This window comes from Neovison vison, chromosome 13 (assembly GCF_020171115.1).
Source record: "Neovison vison isolate M4711 chromosome 13, ASM_NN_V1, whole genome shotgun sequence".
Classification (NCBI taxonomy): Eukaryota; Metazoa; Chordata; class Mammalia; order Carnivora; family Mustelidae; genus Neogale; species Neogale vison.
Genome location: NC_058103.1, coordinates 109,698,694 through 109,715,380, shown reverse-complemented (window position 1 = coordinate 109,715,380; position 16,687 = coordinate 109,698,694). Strand labels below are relative to the sequence as shown.

At 36.0% G+C, this 16,687-nt stretch overlaps 1 protein-coding gene across 2 annotated transcripts in view; it reads left to right on the top strand.

Moving 5' to 3' along the window:
• Positions 1-16,687, top strand: part of TEX9 (testis expressed 9) — a 66,392-nt gene that overhangs the window by 752 nt on the left and 48,953 nt on the right. For both annotated transcript variants that reach the window (XM_044230138.1, XM_044230139.1), the window contains exons 3-5: positions 7,348-7,411; positions 9,317-9,396; positions 15,795-15,840. In XM_044230138.1, coding sequence (XP_044086073.1) covers positions 7,348-7,411; positions 9,317-9,396; positions 15,795-15,840 — 190 coding nt within the window. The remainder of the gene's footprint in view (positions 1-7,347; positions 7,412-9,316; positions 9,397-15,794; positions 15,841-16,687) is intronic.

Sequence of the window (16,687 nt, the reverse complement as noted above, 5' to 3'; positions counted from 1 at the left end):
CCTCTTCATCCCACAGTTTTCTCACAGAAACCAGAGTAATCATTTAATTTGATCAAGTCAGTTTTTTGCCTGAAACGTTGCAGTGGTTCCCTGCTGCACTTTAGTAAGTCGGTTAGATCTGACTCCTGTGTCTTGTTTGATCTGGTGCCCTCTCTTTTTTGCCTCACAGGCCTTCCAAGTTTCTCAGGCTTTTCCCTCGAGGGCAGTCATACTCCAGCCTTCCACCTGTAATGCTAGGCGTGGTCTTCCTGAATTATGTTAAGCTTCCTAGTTACTCTTTTTTTACTGACTTCATATTCTTTGCAGTTAGCATAATGGTTACACATTAATTTGTTAGTGTACTTTTTGTCTGTTTCCTCCACTGGTCTGTAAATTCTTCAAGTCAGAGCCAAGTCTATTGTCATTGCATATACCCTTAAAAAATACCCTTATTTTAACAACTCATTTTCTTTATAATTTACCTAATTTAAATTAAATTTTGAGAAACATTGTAGCACTACTTCATATTGTTTAACGTAAAGTTACCACATGATCTATACTTAAAGCATATTTATTTTTATTTTCTGACCAATTTACTCTTTTTTATTTTTATTTTTTAAATTTTTAAAAAAAGATTTTATTTATTTATTTGATAGACACAGGTAGGCAGACAAGCAGGCAGAGAGAGAGGAGGAAGCAGGCTCCCTGCGGAGCAGAGAGCCGGATGCGGGGCTCAAGCCAAGGACTGGGGGATCATGACCTGAGCATAAGGCAGAGGCTTTAACTCACTGAATCACTAAACTGGGCACTAAACAGGTGCCCAGTTTACTCTTTTTTAAATTCAAGTTAGTTAACATACAGTGTAGTATTACTTTCAGGAGTAGAATTTAGTGATTCATCACTTACACATAACACTCAATGCTCATCTCAACAAGTGCCCTCCTTAGTGCCCATCCCCCACCTAGTCCGTCCCCTCCAGCAAACCTGTTTGTTCTCTATGTTTAAGAATCTCTTATGCTTTGGGGCACCTGGGTGGCTCAGTGTGTTAAAGCCTCTGCCTTTGGCTCAGGTCATGATCCCAGAGTCCTGGGATCGAGCCCCACATGGGGCTCTCTGCTCAGCTGGGAGCCTGCTTCCCTCTCTCTCTCTCTGCCTGCCTCTCTGCCTACTTGTGATCTCTGTCAAATAAATAAATTAAAAAAAAAAAAGAATCTCTTATGCTTTGCTTCCCTCTCTGCTTTTATCTTATTTTATAAAACTAAAGCATATCTAAAGTTAAAATGGAGCTGTACTGTCTTTTGATAAACTAGGCACTTGTTAATTTGCCATCACAGATAGGAAGATAATCATTCTCCTCTATTTAATAAAATGAGTCTGTTTAATAAAATGAGCTCAAAAGTGTACCTAAGCAACTGATCTCTTGTCCTTGCGCAGGTCTGAATTAGCTTGCCCAACCACAAATGGTTATTTTCTTTACCATGTACCAGATAGCACCAAATGCCTGCACTGATTAGGTTAATCATTTACTTACTTAGGGTATATTTTGCACCTGGCTCTGGTGTGTTGTTATGGTCCTGCTTAAAATCATCTTAAAGACATCTACAGAAGCTATTCTATTTCAGCAGAAATCATTTTGTGGTAAAGGTGGCCAGTTGTTACTTGTTCTGTTATCTTTACTGGGGTGTGCAGATCTGAGGCATATATGAACAGAGGAGCTCCCAGTCTCAGCCTGAAGCTGTAGACTACTTCTGTGCCATGCAGAAGAGTAAAATGTCTGACCATTCTTGTAGGCAGAAATTAGTTAATAAGAGAGTATTAAGCCACATGTTCTTGGTAGTAAGCATATATGGGATGTCTTCATTCAGCAGAACACAGCACTTCTTGGGAATCCCAGTCCAAAATCTTCTATAATCAGCTCTTGTCGAATATTTGGAGGAAATAATCACTGAGAGGATAGATTACAGAATATGCTGATGGCTCAAGTCAGTAGGTTTTCCATGTTTCATGTCTATGTTCTAAAACCTGAAAGCTAAACAATAAGATTATGTGACATCTGTTTTAAATGTCCTGATAGCTGGTAGGGCAAGCCCCACCCCTCCCTATACCCCATGCCCATAAATGCCAATTACATTTACAATTACATTTACAAGGACATTATTTCCTTTAATTCCTATTTTGAATGAATGTTAAATCTCATCAAAACTTTTTTCCCAAATTAATTTAGGTGATTAAATGCCCTGTCCCTCATACTCACACACACACACACACACACACACGTTTAATGTTTTAATATATTGAACTGCCAAGCAGATTTTTAATTTTCCTTTAATGACTGCTGGATTTGATTGCTATAACTTTATGTAGGTTTTTCGCATCTTTGAACAAAAGTGAGATTGGCCTTATACTTCTATCTTGTTCTTTTCCTTCTGATTTTAATATCAATATTATCCTAGCCACATGAAATAACCGAATAGTTTTCCTTTTTGATTTTTTTCTGTTCTTGGAAGCTTTTTGTAACCAGGGATCATCTACATTTTGGTTAAAATTGTGAAATTGAGTATAATGTATTTTTTTTATAGAATTTTTTTGCCTATCAATTCAGTTTCATTAAAGATTATTCATTTGTTTAAATGTACTAGTGCTTCCAGAATAAATTTTGGTTATTTGATAGTTTTCTAGAAAAATGTCCACTTCATGTAGGTTTTAAAAGGTAATAGCATAAATATGCTCTAATATGCTAATTTTTTTCATTTTAATAATAGTTAATGCCAGTATAGTTAGCATACAGTGTTATATTCATTTCAGGTTCACAATATAGTGATTGATCAATTCCATATATCACCTGGTGCTCATCACAACAATTGTACTTCTTCATCCCCATCACCTGTTTCACCCATCCTCCCACGCCCTCCCCTCTGGTTAAGAATCTGTTTCTTGGTTTCTCTTTCTCTCTTTTTCTCCCGTTTGCTTATTTGTTTTGTTTCTTAAATTCTACATATGAGAGAAATCATGTGATATTTGTCTTTCTCTAACTGACTTAATTTCACTTAGCACAATACTGTCTAGCTCCATCCAGATCTTGCAAAAGGCAAGATTTCATTCTTTTTTTATGACTGAATAATATTCCTGTGTGTGTGTGTGTGTGTATACATCTTATAAGTTTTAAGTCTTGTCTGTAACCTTATACACATCTTTTTGAAGCATTCCAGTATTATTTACTTTTGTCTTTTTATCCATCTTGCTGGAAGGTTTATTTTATTGTCTTTTCAGAGAACTAGCTTTTGATTTTGTTGCTAATCTATGTAGTTTTTTAAAACTTCATTGGTCTTTAGCTCTTCTAATTATGGTGGATTTTTTTTTTTTTTTTTTACTTTTTAGTTTAGTTCTAATTTATATTTAGTTTACTTTTATTTTGTTTTTTAGATTTTTTCTTATTTTTTAATAAATATATTTAATTTCTGAAAATTTCTCTCCAACTATAGCTTATCTGTATTTCAGGAGCTGTGTTTTTTTTTTTTTTTTTTTTTTTTTTTTAGAATTTTATTTATTTGACAGAGAGAGATCACAAGTAGGCAGAGAGGCAGGCAAAGAGAGAGGAGGAAGCAGGCTCTCCTGCTGAGCAGAGAGCCCGATATGGGGCTCGATCCCAGGACCCTGGGACCATGACCTGAGCCAAGGTAGAGGCTTTAACCCACTGAGCCACCCAGGCGCCCCTCAGGAGCTGTTTTGATATGTATTTCTTTTGTGGTTATTTAGTTTTAAATAATTTATGATTTTCGTTGTGGTTATTTAGGAGTTTTTTTTAGTTCCCAAGCAAATTGGGTATTTGCTTGTTTTACTTTTGTTATTCTAAATTTATTTTTAATTGCACTATGATCAGAGAATTATTTACTACTGATTTTTAAAAATATATTGAAACTTGTGAGCAGTACATAGTCAATTTTTGTAAATGTTCACGTATTCTTCATAGGAAGGATATTTACTATTTGATGAATCTCTTAGCTCAAGCTAATTAATTTGGCTGTCCATAACATCAGTATCCTCACCTTTTTTCCCTGCTAGCTCTGCTGATTCCTGTTAGAGGTGAATTAAACTATAACTGTAATTTAAAAAATTCTCCTTATAATTGTGTCCATTCTTGCTTGGATGCTATATTGCTTGATTTACTTAAATCTTTTAGATGAATTCTTCTTTTCCTTACTATTCACAGCCATTTTTTTTTATTCCTTTATTTACAAGCTTCTTATGTCATTTAGCTTTAACAGCATCCTTTTTATGTCCTATCTAATCATTTCTGCCTTCTGATAGGTGAATTTATTTATATTATTGGGTTATTAATTTAAAGTTATTTGAGCCATCTTATTTTTTGTGTTTTCTTTTTACTACCAATTTTCTTTATTTTTTCTGTCTTCTGTTGGATTGATGGAATTTTTGCTATGTTTTTATTTTTCTTTTTCTGGTTTGGAAGACCCTTAAAATACTTGAACTTGGTTTTCCCATCTGTTAGATTAGGTAATGATTTACTTCCTGTTTCTTTTAAATACTCCTACTCTCCAGGTTATCATTAACATTTTTATATTATGTACTAATTTGGATTTATCATATTTTCAGGTTTTTTCCTCATCATGATTTTTTTTTTTGCAGGTTCAGCTTCTTTCTTACTGAAGTATAGACCCTTCATTACTTCTGAGTCTCATCTTTTCTGAAAGTTTTGTTACATGACATTTATTTTTCAATGAGTTTTGCTGCACATAGGATTTTAAATGGTCTATTTTCTTCCTCCCCAGTCCATTAAAGATAACACTTACTTGTCCATCTAGAGATGTTGAAAGCCCATCTTAGGTTTTTAGAACATAATGCCAGTAGACTATTTTTCTTGGTTCTTTTATAATAATTCCTTCGGTAACTTGAAGATTATTTTTGTCCTTGAAGCTCTGCAATTTCACTATGATGTATACAGGTGTGAGCTTGTTTTCTTTCTTTCTTTCTTTTTTTAAAGATGTAATTTCTAAGTAATCTCTACGCATAGTACGGGGCTCATACCTACAATCCCAAAATCAAGAGTCACATGCTCTACCAACTGGGCCAGCCAGGCGCCCCTGTTTTCTTAATTCTACTTGATATTCATATCTTTCCTCAATTTAAGAAAACTCTCAGTATTCATTATTGACATTCCCTCCTTCTATGGAATTTCCTTCTGCAACTTCTATTAGGTAATTAGACATCTGTCTTTGTCCTATAGTCTCTCTTCAATGCATGTTAACCTCTCTTTTGTTTTTTCATCTTTTTGTTTCTCTATCTCCTTTAGGTGAATTTTCTCCTGTCTTCTCACTCATTTCCTTTCCAGTTCATGGTATTGTTCAGTGTATCCATTGAGTTTGAGTTTTTAAGTGCAATGATTGTGTTTTTCATTTATGTAATTCTGTTTGGCTCTTTTCTAAATTCAGTGTTCTTTTGTAATAAATACTTCTTCTTGCCTAATGGTTCCTGCTTTTGGGGGAGTGGGCAAATGAAAAATGCTGATTTAAAAATCTTTTAAAAATAGATTTTAGATTTAGTTTTTAGATTTAGATGATCCTGTTACTATGGTCTAAATTTTGTTGTGTCTACTAATTCTCTGCCTCCGTGATTGCTTTCTTTATGCAATTTGTTGTCTTAGTGAAGTCATTTTTAGCAGGCTTTGCTTTCTGAGAGAGTTCCATATATTCTAGGTAAGTGTCCTTGTAGGTTGATTTCCATTTACTTTTCCTGGCTTATCAGAGTTTTCACTGGTTTTGGTGTGGCTTTCTGTACTAAAATTTGGCATAGGGTCCCTATACCATCTGAGTAAATGAATTTGCTGTGTTTGCTCACAAGAGTCTTTTCCACCCATGGCTCCAGTTTCATTTCCGTTTACCTAAGGTTAGAGGTAGTGTTTTTGTAGTCTGTGTTTCACAGGTGTAGCCTTTCATGACTCCCACACATGCATCAGTTTTTAGCTGTTAGATACTTTTGGCTTCTGTTCCTGTTTACTGCTCTCACTTTGAGTTGCTGCTTTATTTTTAGTGCCAGGGTATTTCCCTTGCCTGAGCTGGAGCTTAGCAGTATTTCCTACATTACATTTTATCCAGCACTCCTTTGATTTGGAGCAGAATAGTGTTCTGCGTCACCTCAGAATACTGTATTGACCAGAAGCTTCTGTTTAAGTTCTCGTGATTCTTGTTAAGGGAATACGAAAAATAAAGTAATGGCATATTAACTGCAACTTCAGGTCTTTATTAAATATTTTTCTTTTGATGAACTCATCCTAAGACGCATAAAATATTTCTTAGAACATTAGGCTGTTTTAAGAAGGGATATAGTGTTACTTTTTTTTCCCCCCTGGGAATGGGGATTGTCAGTGATTTTTTGTTACTTCTGACTCACCTATTTAAGTAAAACAAGATATTTTAAAAATTGCTCCACATGTTCCCTTCATATAATTTCAAAAGAGCCTAGATGGTCTAGAAATGTGAGCTATGAGTAAAACTCAAAAGTTTTATGCTGTTGAAGATGTTTACTATCATGTTAACCTTTAAAAGTGAAAAAAGGACTTTGACAGTAGGAACAGTTGAGTACATTATATTAAGTGCAACTCATTACAATATTGTTTAGCTGTTTAATGCATGAATTATAGATTATGCAGAGCTAAACAATTCCTAGTATGGGAAAACATAGTATAGGTGAAAATTAGAAGGGATATGAAAAATAGAAACATTTAGATGATGGTGATAGGATTATGAGCAATTTTATCTTTAAAAACCATTTCCTTTAGTGATACTGCCATTCTTCCATTCAAGTTGGGCCATATAGTACTCCTGTTCTTTGCCAGATTCCAAATAAATAGCGGGGAGGAAAAGGAGTGGCAGGTTGGTGGTTCAAACAAGCACCTTTGTTTCTGAAGCTGATACTGAAGTGTGTAACTGAAATGTGAGCCATATTAGCCCTGCTCACTAAACCCCAGATTTACCTCCCCAGTTGCGCAACACCCCCAGACCAAAGTAGTCCTCTCCCCCATCCTGCCTCATTCCTGCCCCCATTTGGAGTTAATCCCATGAAGATGAATAGTGGAACTGAATTCAACCTACCCAATTTATTCTACCCAAATAAATCATTACACTTGAAGTGAGGGTCAGAGACCAAGAGTTAGTGTTTGAATTTCTACCACAAAAGATCATGAAGAGTTGGAGGTAAGTGTTCTAATAGTAATGGTAATTTTAGAGTAAAAATGTCATGTGTATGTTTTGGCATTTCTCGATCAGTTAAAGTGTAGTTATTGAAATTTAATTACTTTTATTTTTGTTAGAATCTTCAGTATATCTCAAATACTAAATTATTTTTTGCTTTTAGGCGCTTGAATGCAGAATTAGAGGCAAAAACAGCTGTTCTGGTTCGACAAGCTGAGGAAGTAATAGTAAGTGAATGTGCGATTATTATTTATTTCCGACGAGTGCTAGTTTTTTTTAACTTTCTAAAGTGCCCAAAGCATAAATTTTTAGGTCAATGAATTATCACAGATTGAATATGAATATATGAATATATGCACTTGTGTTTTTGATATGCACACATTTCCTAAAAGCCACTGAAAAAGTGTTTTCCATTTAGATGTCCCAACCATCTAATTAGTAAGAACATTGATATTTAATAATCTTTCCCACTACTTTAAAATTAATATTTGAGAGTAGATGTATAGAATAAGTGCTGGTAATTCAGTAAGGTTAGACATAAAATGGGCTCAGGACAAAAGTTGAATAAAGGATAACAATTATCACTAATACTCAGATGATAATTTGTTTCTTAAATTCTGCAGTTGGATTTAATTCAAATTTTTAGGGCTAGTCAGATTTATAGTTAGAAAAAAATGTAGTGAAGTTATATCACTAGACAAAGTCAGTATATTTTGCCCCATTCTGGCTGCCAGATTGGTTTTTCCAACTTTAAGCAGTAATTTAAGAATTAGCATTCCCATTATTTATTGATAGGCTATAGTAGTATTCCTTAGACAAAGAAAGTAGCTGTTTTCAAACTTTTTTCAATTTTTACTTTTTTACCCTAAAAAATTATATTTTTTTCTTTTAAATTCTCCACCCATCCTCCTTGGAGGTGGTAGTGAAAAATAGGCAAAAATTTGTTTTAATGCCTTTTACAGATCCATTATTATTTGTTAGTTTTGTAATAAGAATATTTCAGGTAATATAGATAATGGTTACAGATTTGCTAGTTCCATTTATAATCAAATATTTTATTAAAAATAAATTTTTACATTGGGAAGGGTATGTGCTATGGTGAGTCCTGTGAAATGTGTAAGCCTGATGATTCACAGACCTGTATCCCTGGGGCAAATAATACAATATATGTTAATAAAAATAAAAAATAAAAATAGAATAAATAAAATAAATAATAAATTTTTATTACATCTTTTAGTTTTTTTCAGTGTCAAAGAGCAGGAAAATAATTAACCCAGCGTTAGAGGAGAGTGAAGGACTCATTATACATTCTGCTCCGAGAATCCTCTAATAAGGATGATTCCCTTTCCACTTCCTAGAAGAGTAGGGTAGAAGCCTGGGAAGTGTTGGGTAAGGGGAGGGGACATTCCTGCCCCACGGAAGCTAATGGATATAACTTTGCTGCATTGAATTTTTGTTCATTCATTTTCACTTCAGTTCACTTCAGTATCATTGCCAAAAGCTTTCACTCTTAGTGCTCTTGGTGCTTTAGTGCTTCATGGTCTTCACATTGACACTCTGGGGCATGGGTGGCTCAGTCAGTTAAGCATCTCACTCTTGATTTCTACTCAGGTGATAATGTCAGGGTTGTGAGATCAAGCCCTGCGTTGGTCTCTGCACTGGGTGTGGAGGGTCCTTAAGATTCTCTCTCTCCCTCTGCTCCTCCCCCTCTGCCCCCACCCAAGTGCATTCTCTCTCTCTTTAAAAAAAAAAATTGAGCTTTGCCCAATTTGAGACCAGTTTTTCCACCCATTAAATGAATTTATGCTCTAATTTCTTGTGAGCCTAATTTCCTTTGTGTGTTAACACAAATCGGAAGACTGATGTAGGGGGCAAGCAGGAGGTTGATAAGATCAGATAAAGGCATTGATACATTTTTCCCTTAGAATTGACTTTCTGAATCCAGAATGAATGAAATGTGAAACTACATTGTTACAGACCTTATACTCCTACCATAGATAGCATTTGAGTTCTATGCCTTGATTTCATGGAAGCTGTGGACAACTCTGAAATGATTAATGATCAAAGGGACTTGACAATATCCTGGTTTTGTGGTTTCTCTCTATATGATTTATCCTTATTCATTTAACTAGAGAGATCACCATGAAGTACAATCAAGGCCGGTTTCAACACAAATTAAATCCTATGAAAAGGAAGAGAATTGCAGTTTAAGGTAAGGAACTTAAATTCTCAAAACATCATTTTTGGATGATGTATGTGGATCTTTTGTCATGTAAAGTCTTTTTTGCATGTATTAGAAATCTATGTAATATATAATATACTAATGAAAAATAATGTAATATATAATATACTAATAGAATCGAGGCTTATATGAACCAGACATGATGTAAACCCTTTACCTACTTTATGTCATTTAGTCCTCAAAGTATTATTTTGATACAAATATTATTGTCTTCATCTTACAAATGAGGTAATTGGAGCTTAGCAAAGCTCAGTAGCTTGCCCAAGGATATATAGATTATATGTGATTTCAGCGAGATGCAAACCATAGTTGGTAAAGATTTCTGAACCTGTTCTTAAATAGTATACTACCTTTCTTTTAAAATTCCATATGAAAATTAGATAAAAATAAGTTAGTAAAAATAAAATAGATCTTTTTTTCCTTGAATTTCATGTGAACTTCAGGTATGTCAAAAAAAGGAGTCAAGATGCCTGGGTGGCTCAGTCAGTTAAGTGTCTGCCTTCAGCCCAGGTCGTGATCCTTGGGTCTTGGGATTGAGTCCCACATCGAGCTCCTTGCTCAACAGGGAGCCTGCTTCTCCCTCTGCCTGCCACTGCCCCCTCCTTGGGCTGTCTCTCTGATAAATTAATAAAACCTTCCCAAAAAATAGGGTATCAAGATGTATTTAGGGAAACAAACGATCTGTGTGAATATTACTATAAAATCCTACAGCACAGGCAATGGTGTTTAGTCAACATTCTATGTATCTTACTATGAGCTAAAGTCAGATTATTCTCTTCCAAGCCAGCAGATAGGAGTTGTATTTTGAACCTCCAGCTGACTCTTTCTCAGCCATGATCAGTGAAAATGTAGTTGATGAAACCTCCCAGCCTAGTCTCTGGGTGACCATGTGGAACTTATGGGGAAAAAAGGGCTCTCTATCCCTCTTTACTGCCACCGAAATTTGGGGATTGATTTCCTACTTATCCTAATAATAGAGCAACTGGTATTGAGAATCAGGTGCCATATGACAAAAACTTGGAAAGTGTGGCTATAGCTTTGTAGTTAGGTTGTAGCCAGCAAGGAAACTGATCCTGGAGGCAGGAAAGGTAGAGAAGCACTATTAATGTCATGACAATGGGTTTAGTAAAACTGCCACCTTTGGTAAAGGCAGGACAGATGTCAAATGAACTTGTGCTCTCAGGGAAAGAGGTTGGAAAACAGAATATGAGTAGGATGTGCTATTACTATTAGTTGTATTCTTTCCCCACAGAATGCTCTTGCCAGTCTTGTCAGAAGTCAGCTGGCCAGAGGCATGTGGTTTTATTTGTGGACTCCCAATTCTATTCCATTAATCTATATATCTGTTCTTATGCCAGTACCACACGGTCTTGATTACCGTTGCTTTGTAGGATTATCTGCTTTTTGACCAAAAAAATTATGAGATAAAATTGAGAAAGTCTTTGAGGAACATAAATCTATTAAAGCTCAGCCTTGAAGCAAAGATGAGACTAAAGATGTGGTCTTCATGCTACTAATAAAACTTTATAATGGATTAAGGTTCTTCAGGGCAAGGATCATTTTGAATGGCACCTAGTGAAATTTCCAATTTGATAAAATGGCTCCGAGCAAAGCTAGAGGTATAGTCTCCCCATAGAAGCCTCACAATCTCAAAGTAAGCCATTATTAAAGTGGGTGAGGTGTTCAGTATAAAGAAATATAGTCTTGGAAGGAACTGTGGCTGGAGTAATGGCACATGGAACTGACCGGAATCAGATGTGAAATCCACTAGTTTTGGGGGGAGTTGTGCCCACTAATAAACTTTGAATGATAGACTGAAACTGTGACTGTTTAAATCTCAAAAGAGCTGTAGATCCTCCCAGTCTTCTAAGATGAAGAAGCAGGCTGTACCAGGATAGAACGTTTAACACCTTACGGGGCTTACAAACAAAAAAGGAATGTGTCACTTAAGCAGCCGTGTATTTAGCTCATACTTGAAATATTGGGACATTATTTACTTAAAAGTACTGCATATGATCCAGCAGTTCCCTTTTAGGTATTTACCCAAGGGAAGTGAAGACACATGTCCAAGTGAAAAACCTGTATGCAAATGTTTATAGCACTATTATGCATAATTGCCAAAAACTGGCAACAGCTCAGCTATCAAGTGGTGAACAGATAGGATAAGCAGATTATGGTATATCCATGCAACGGAACTACTTGGCAGTAAAAAGCAGTGACCTACTGATGCAGTGACAACATGGAAGCTAAGTGAAAGAAGACAGATTAAAACATATGTGTACTGTGTGATTCCATTATTTTCGAGGGTTGTTTTGTTTTTTGAGCTTTTATTTAAGATCCAGTTAGCATACAGTGTAATATTAATTTCAGGTGTAGAATTCAGTGATTCATCACATATACAACATTCAGTGCTCACCACAAGTGCCCTCCTTAATACTCATCACCCATTTAGTCCATCCCCCTGCCTTCCTCCTCTCCAATAACCATTAGTATGTTCTCTAGCGTTAGAAGTCTATTCTCTGGTTGGGTTGCCTCTCTTTTCCCCCCTGTATTCCATTTATTTGACATTCTGGAAAAAGTAAAACTATAGGGACGGAATCTGATTACTGGCTGTGTGTGATAGAGGGGAGGAAATTACAAAGGGTCACAACAGAACTTTTGGAGATGATGGAAATATTCTCTGTCTTGGTTGTTGTGGTGGCTGCATGACCATAAAATTTGTTAAATTTACAGAACTGTTTGGGACGCCTGGATGGCTCAGTGGGTTAAGTGCCTGCCTTCGGCTCAGGCCATGATCCCAGGTCCTGGGATCAAGTTCCACATTGGACTCCTTGCTCAACTGGGAAGCCTGCTTCTCCCCCTGCCTGCCACTCCCCTTGCTTGTGTTCCCTCTGTCTCTGTCTCTCTCACTCTCTCTGACAAATAAATAAAACCTTAAAAAAAATCTATAGAACTGTAGAGGTGCCTGGGTGGTTCAGTCGGTTGCATGTCCTCTTGGTTTCTGCTCAGTCATGATCTCTTGGCTTTTTGGGATTGAGCCCCTCATCTGGCTTCTTAGTGGGGAGTCTGCTTGAAAGTTACTGTCCCTCTGCCCCTCCCCCTACCTACGTCCTCTTTTGCTCTCTAAAAATGAACAAATCGTTAAAAACATTTATAGAACTATAAATCTAAAAAGAGTGTATTTTAAATTTTTTATATCATTTGATATATACACATGAAACTACATATCCTTATTACGTGTAATGCTTTCTGATATTTTATGACAAATGATGTTTAGCAATTATTAAGATTCCAAAATTTGGATTACAAAAATTAGGCACACATTTTATCAAGTAAAGTGAAAGACTGAAATGATGGTAACAACAGTTAATCCCTAGATTCTATTGAAGTAAGTGAGAGACTGATTTCACAAGCATAAAAATAAATCTGTTGGTTTCCTTTCACTAAATTTTCCTTAAGTGCAAAGTGGTGATGACACCTCTGTTTGCCTTGATCAGGTGGCTTTTTTTTTTTTTTAAGATTTTATTCATTTCTTTGACACAGAGAGAGATCACAAGTAGGCAGAGCAGCACAGAGAGAGCAAGGGGGAAGCAGGCTCCCTGCTGAGCAGAGAGCCCGATGCGGGGCTCGATCCTAGGACTCTGGGATCATGACCTGAGCTGAAGGCAGAGGCTTAACCCACTGAGCCACCCAGGCACCCCGATCAGGTGGCTTTTTAAAGAAATGCTACTATTTGAACAGCTGGCTTTTACCACGTGAAACATGCCCCTTGACTATTAGTTGGAAATTGCTGAAGATGGGAGGTAATTCTGTAAAGAGGCAATACATTTTAGCTTAGAACAATCATTTGTGTAAATGATGGTGGTCAGGCAGTATATATTAAAATAAATCTTCAACATTCAAGGTTACTCTGCCAAACAATATGGTCAGGAAACCAGAATCTCGTTTCCTAATAGCATAACATACATATCCTTCAGTCTGCTGGAAGCAAGATTTACCACACAAATCATTTGCTATGTTACACACAAACCTTTCCTGGAGAAGTGTAACAAAAATAGGTAGAATACAGTGTTTTAGTTCATTATTCATGGAACTACACTGACAAAATAATGTCACTTTCCTAAACCTGAGGGAGACTGATAACCATGAAATGTCTTTTGGCTGATACATATGTGTATCAGGGATGGGAGGTGGAAGATGCAGAAAAGTAAGGAAGTGGCAAATATTAATTTGATATGAAGGCCATTAAAGAGGACACTTAAAATTTGTATAAAAGTTGGTAACTTTATTTTTCTATTTTATTTTTTAAAATTTATTTATTTGACCAAGAGAGAGATCACAAGTAGGCAGAGAGGCCGGCAGAGAGGGGGAAGCAGGGTCCCTGCTGAGCAGAGATTTGGTAACATTTTAATGTCATATGTGAGAATGATTAAGTCTGTAATTTTTTTTCCCAATTTATTTATTTTCAGAAAAACAGTATTCATTATTTTTTTTACCACACCCAGTGCTCCATGCAAGCTGTGCCCTCTATAATACCCACCACCTGGTACCCCAACCTCCCACCCCCCCGCCACTTCAAACCCCTCAGATTGTTTTTCAGAGTCCATAGTCTCTCATGGTTCATCTCCCCTTCCAATTTACCCAAAAGCACATACCCTCCCCAATGTCCATAGCCCTACCCCCCTTCTCCCAACCCCCCCTCCCCCCAGCAACCCACAGTTTGTTTCGTGAGATTAAGAGTCACTTATGGTTTGTCTTCCTCCCTATCCCATCTTGTTTCATGGATTCTTCTCCTACCCACTTAAGCCCCCATGTTGCATCACCACTTCCTCATATCAGGGAGATCATATGATAGTTGTCTTTCTCCGCTTGACTTATTTCGCTAAGCATGATACGCTCTAGTTCCATCCATGTTGTCGCAAATGGCAAGATTTCATTTCTTTTGATGGCTGCATAGTATTCCATTGTGTATATACACCACAAGGTCTGTAATTTTAAGGTATTTTGAAAGCCGCCTTTTTTTCTTTCCAGAGCTATTTCTAGTTCTTTAAAATGTTGTATATGATACTCTCTAAGTATCTGTTTGTGTTTAATATTGAAATAACTTATGTATTACTAGTATTACTAGTTGAGTAGGTGGCATATGATGGAAAGTAATTTTGTTTTTCTGTCCTTATTATGGTTATGAATTCTCAGGGGATATGATGGAGTTTTTTTGTTTGGTTGGTTTTGTTTTGGTTTTGGTTTTTTGGTTTTTTGGTTTTTAACAGCAACAATAGATAGTAGCATGGTAGGTTTTCAGAAATACTAATACAGGTAATAGGGATAGTCAAGATAATTGATCAGGTGTAGGCAAACTCTTCCAATAAAGAGCCAGATAATAAATATTTTTGTATTTGTGGGCTTTACAGTCTTTGTCATAACTACTCAACTTTGCTGTTACAGTGAGAAAACAGCTATATACTGTGAAATGAATGGTTGTGGGTGGATTCAGCCCACGGGCCATAAAGTGCAAGACCCCATAAATACTCTTTGTTTTAAATAAAAACATATTTTGAAAACTGCACAAAAAGGAGTGTATTTTAGAGGTCAAACTTCCAGTAATGAGTTAGTCATGGCAATGTAATGTACAGTCCAGTGAATGTAGTCAGTAATACTATAACAGCTTATATGGTAAGAGATGGTAACTACACTTGTTGTGGGAACCATTTTGTAATATATAGAATTACTGAATCACTATGACATACACCTGAAACTAATAGGCTATTGTATGTCAATTACACTTCAATAAAAAAGGAATGTGAAATGTTAAAAAAATGAGTTATATTTTAGATACATTTATTCATGCATTTAACAAATACCCAGTGACCATTTAAGAGCTCATATGCTAGGTACCATGCCAAGTACTAGGCATAGAGCAAACAAGGCAGACATGATTCCTACCCTCATGGAGTTCACAGTGTAATGGGGAAAACAGACAGTGACCACGTACTTAAATACATTTACAAAGGATAACATTGGATGAGCTCACACTAAAAGCCTTGTAGTGAATCATTTTGTAAAATCAATAATCCCTGTGGGTTACCAATAATCACTCCTTATGATTTTTATTTGTTAAAATCTGTGCTCTATTTCCCTACAAAAATATTCATATTATAGTATATCTTCTCAAAAGTGAATTATTTAACCAAAAACTTTTGTTTGTGACACTTATCAAAATTAGTTGACATGTGCATAACTAGAATCATAGCAATGTCTACTTGCTAATTGTCTGTTTTCCCTTTTAGATATAATTACTGTTGAATTTTATTGTGTCTATGTTTAGTAACATCTATTATTAATGTATAATGTTTATTTTTGGTCTGTAGAGATCTATTGTCTGAAGAGATAGTTCATCTGCATTCAGAAACTAAGGTATGAAATTAAACTTTTGAGGCACCTGGGTAGCTCAGTTGGTTAAGCCTCTGCCTTCAGCTCAGGTCATGATCCAGCATCCTGGGATCAACCCCTGCGCTGGGCTCTCTGCTCAGTGGGGAGCCTGCTTCTCCCTCTCTCTCTACCTCCTGCTCCACCTGCTTGTGGGCTCTCAAATAAATAAATAAAATGTTTTTAAAAAATTAAACTTTCTGTAAATATAATTACATTCTGTAGAGTTTAGGTTATTTTTTAGACTTTTCTTAGAATAAAACGGAGGAGTATGACTATAGAAATAGAGTATAAGCCTTGATACTTAGATGCCTTCATGTTGCTCATAAAATAAATTTGAATGCTTTTTTTGTCTCATAATTTCACTGAACAATTTGGATATATATTGGAAAAAATTCTAAGTAAAATGAATCTGTAACCTAAGCATTTTTAGTTTTCTCTCTGAAGCCCAAATTTACCACATACACCACCCAAAAAAGAAAAGTATTTCTATACGAAGGTGGTAATTTGAGAGGTTTATTCATTCATTTAGATATTTACAGTGCATAGATAGAACACTCTTGCAGATGCTAGGCAAATTGGGATCTACAAGTTCCCCACCTACTGGGATCTAGGCCAAGGGAGCGGTATATGTGCAGGTCAGTCTGGGGAATAATCAGTGAGGAGAACTAAATTCTGTGAACCAGAACATCCAGTGTAATGTTCTCTAGCTAGCTGAATATCCTTGAATTTTGGAGGCTCATTTTCCTTATCATTGAATCTGTTGGTGCTAGTGATATCTAGGTCTTTTCCAGCTATACATTTCTGGGATTCTTTAAAATATAATTTGATTAAT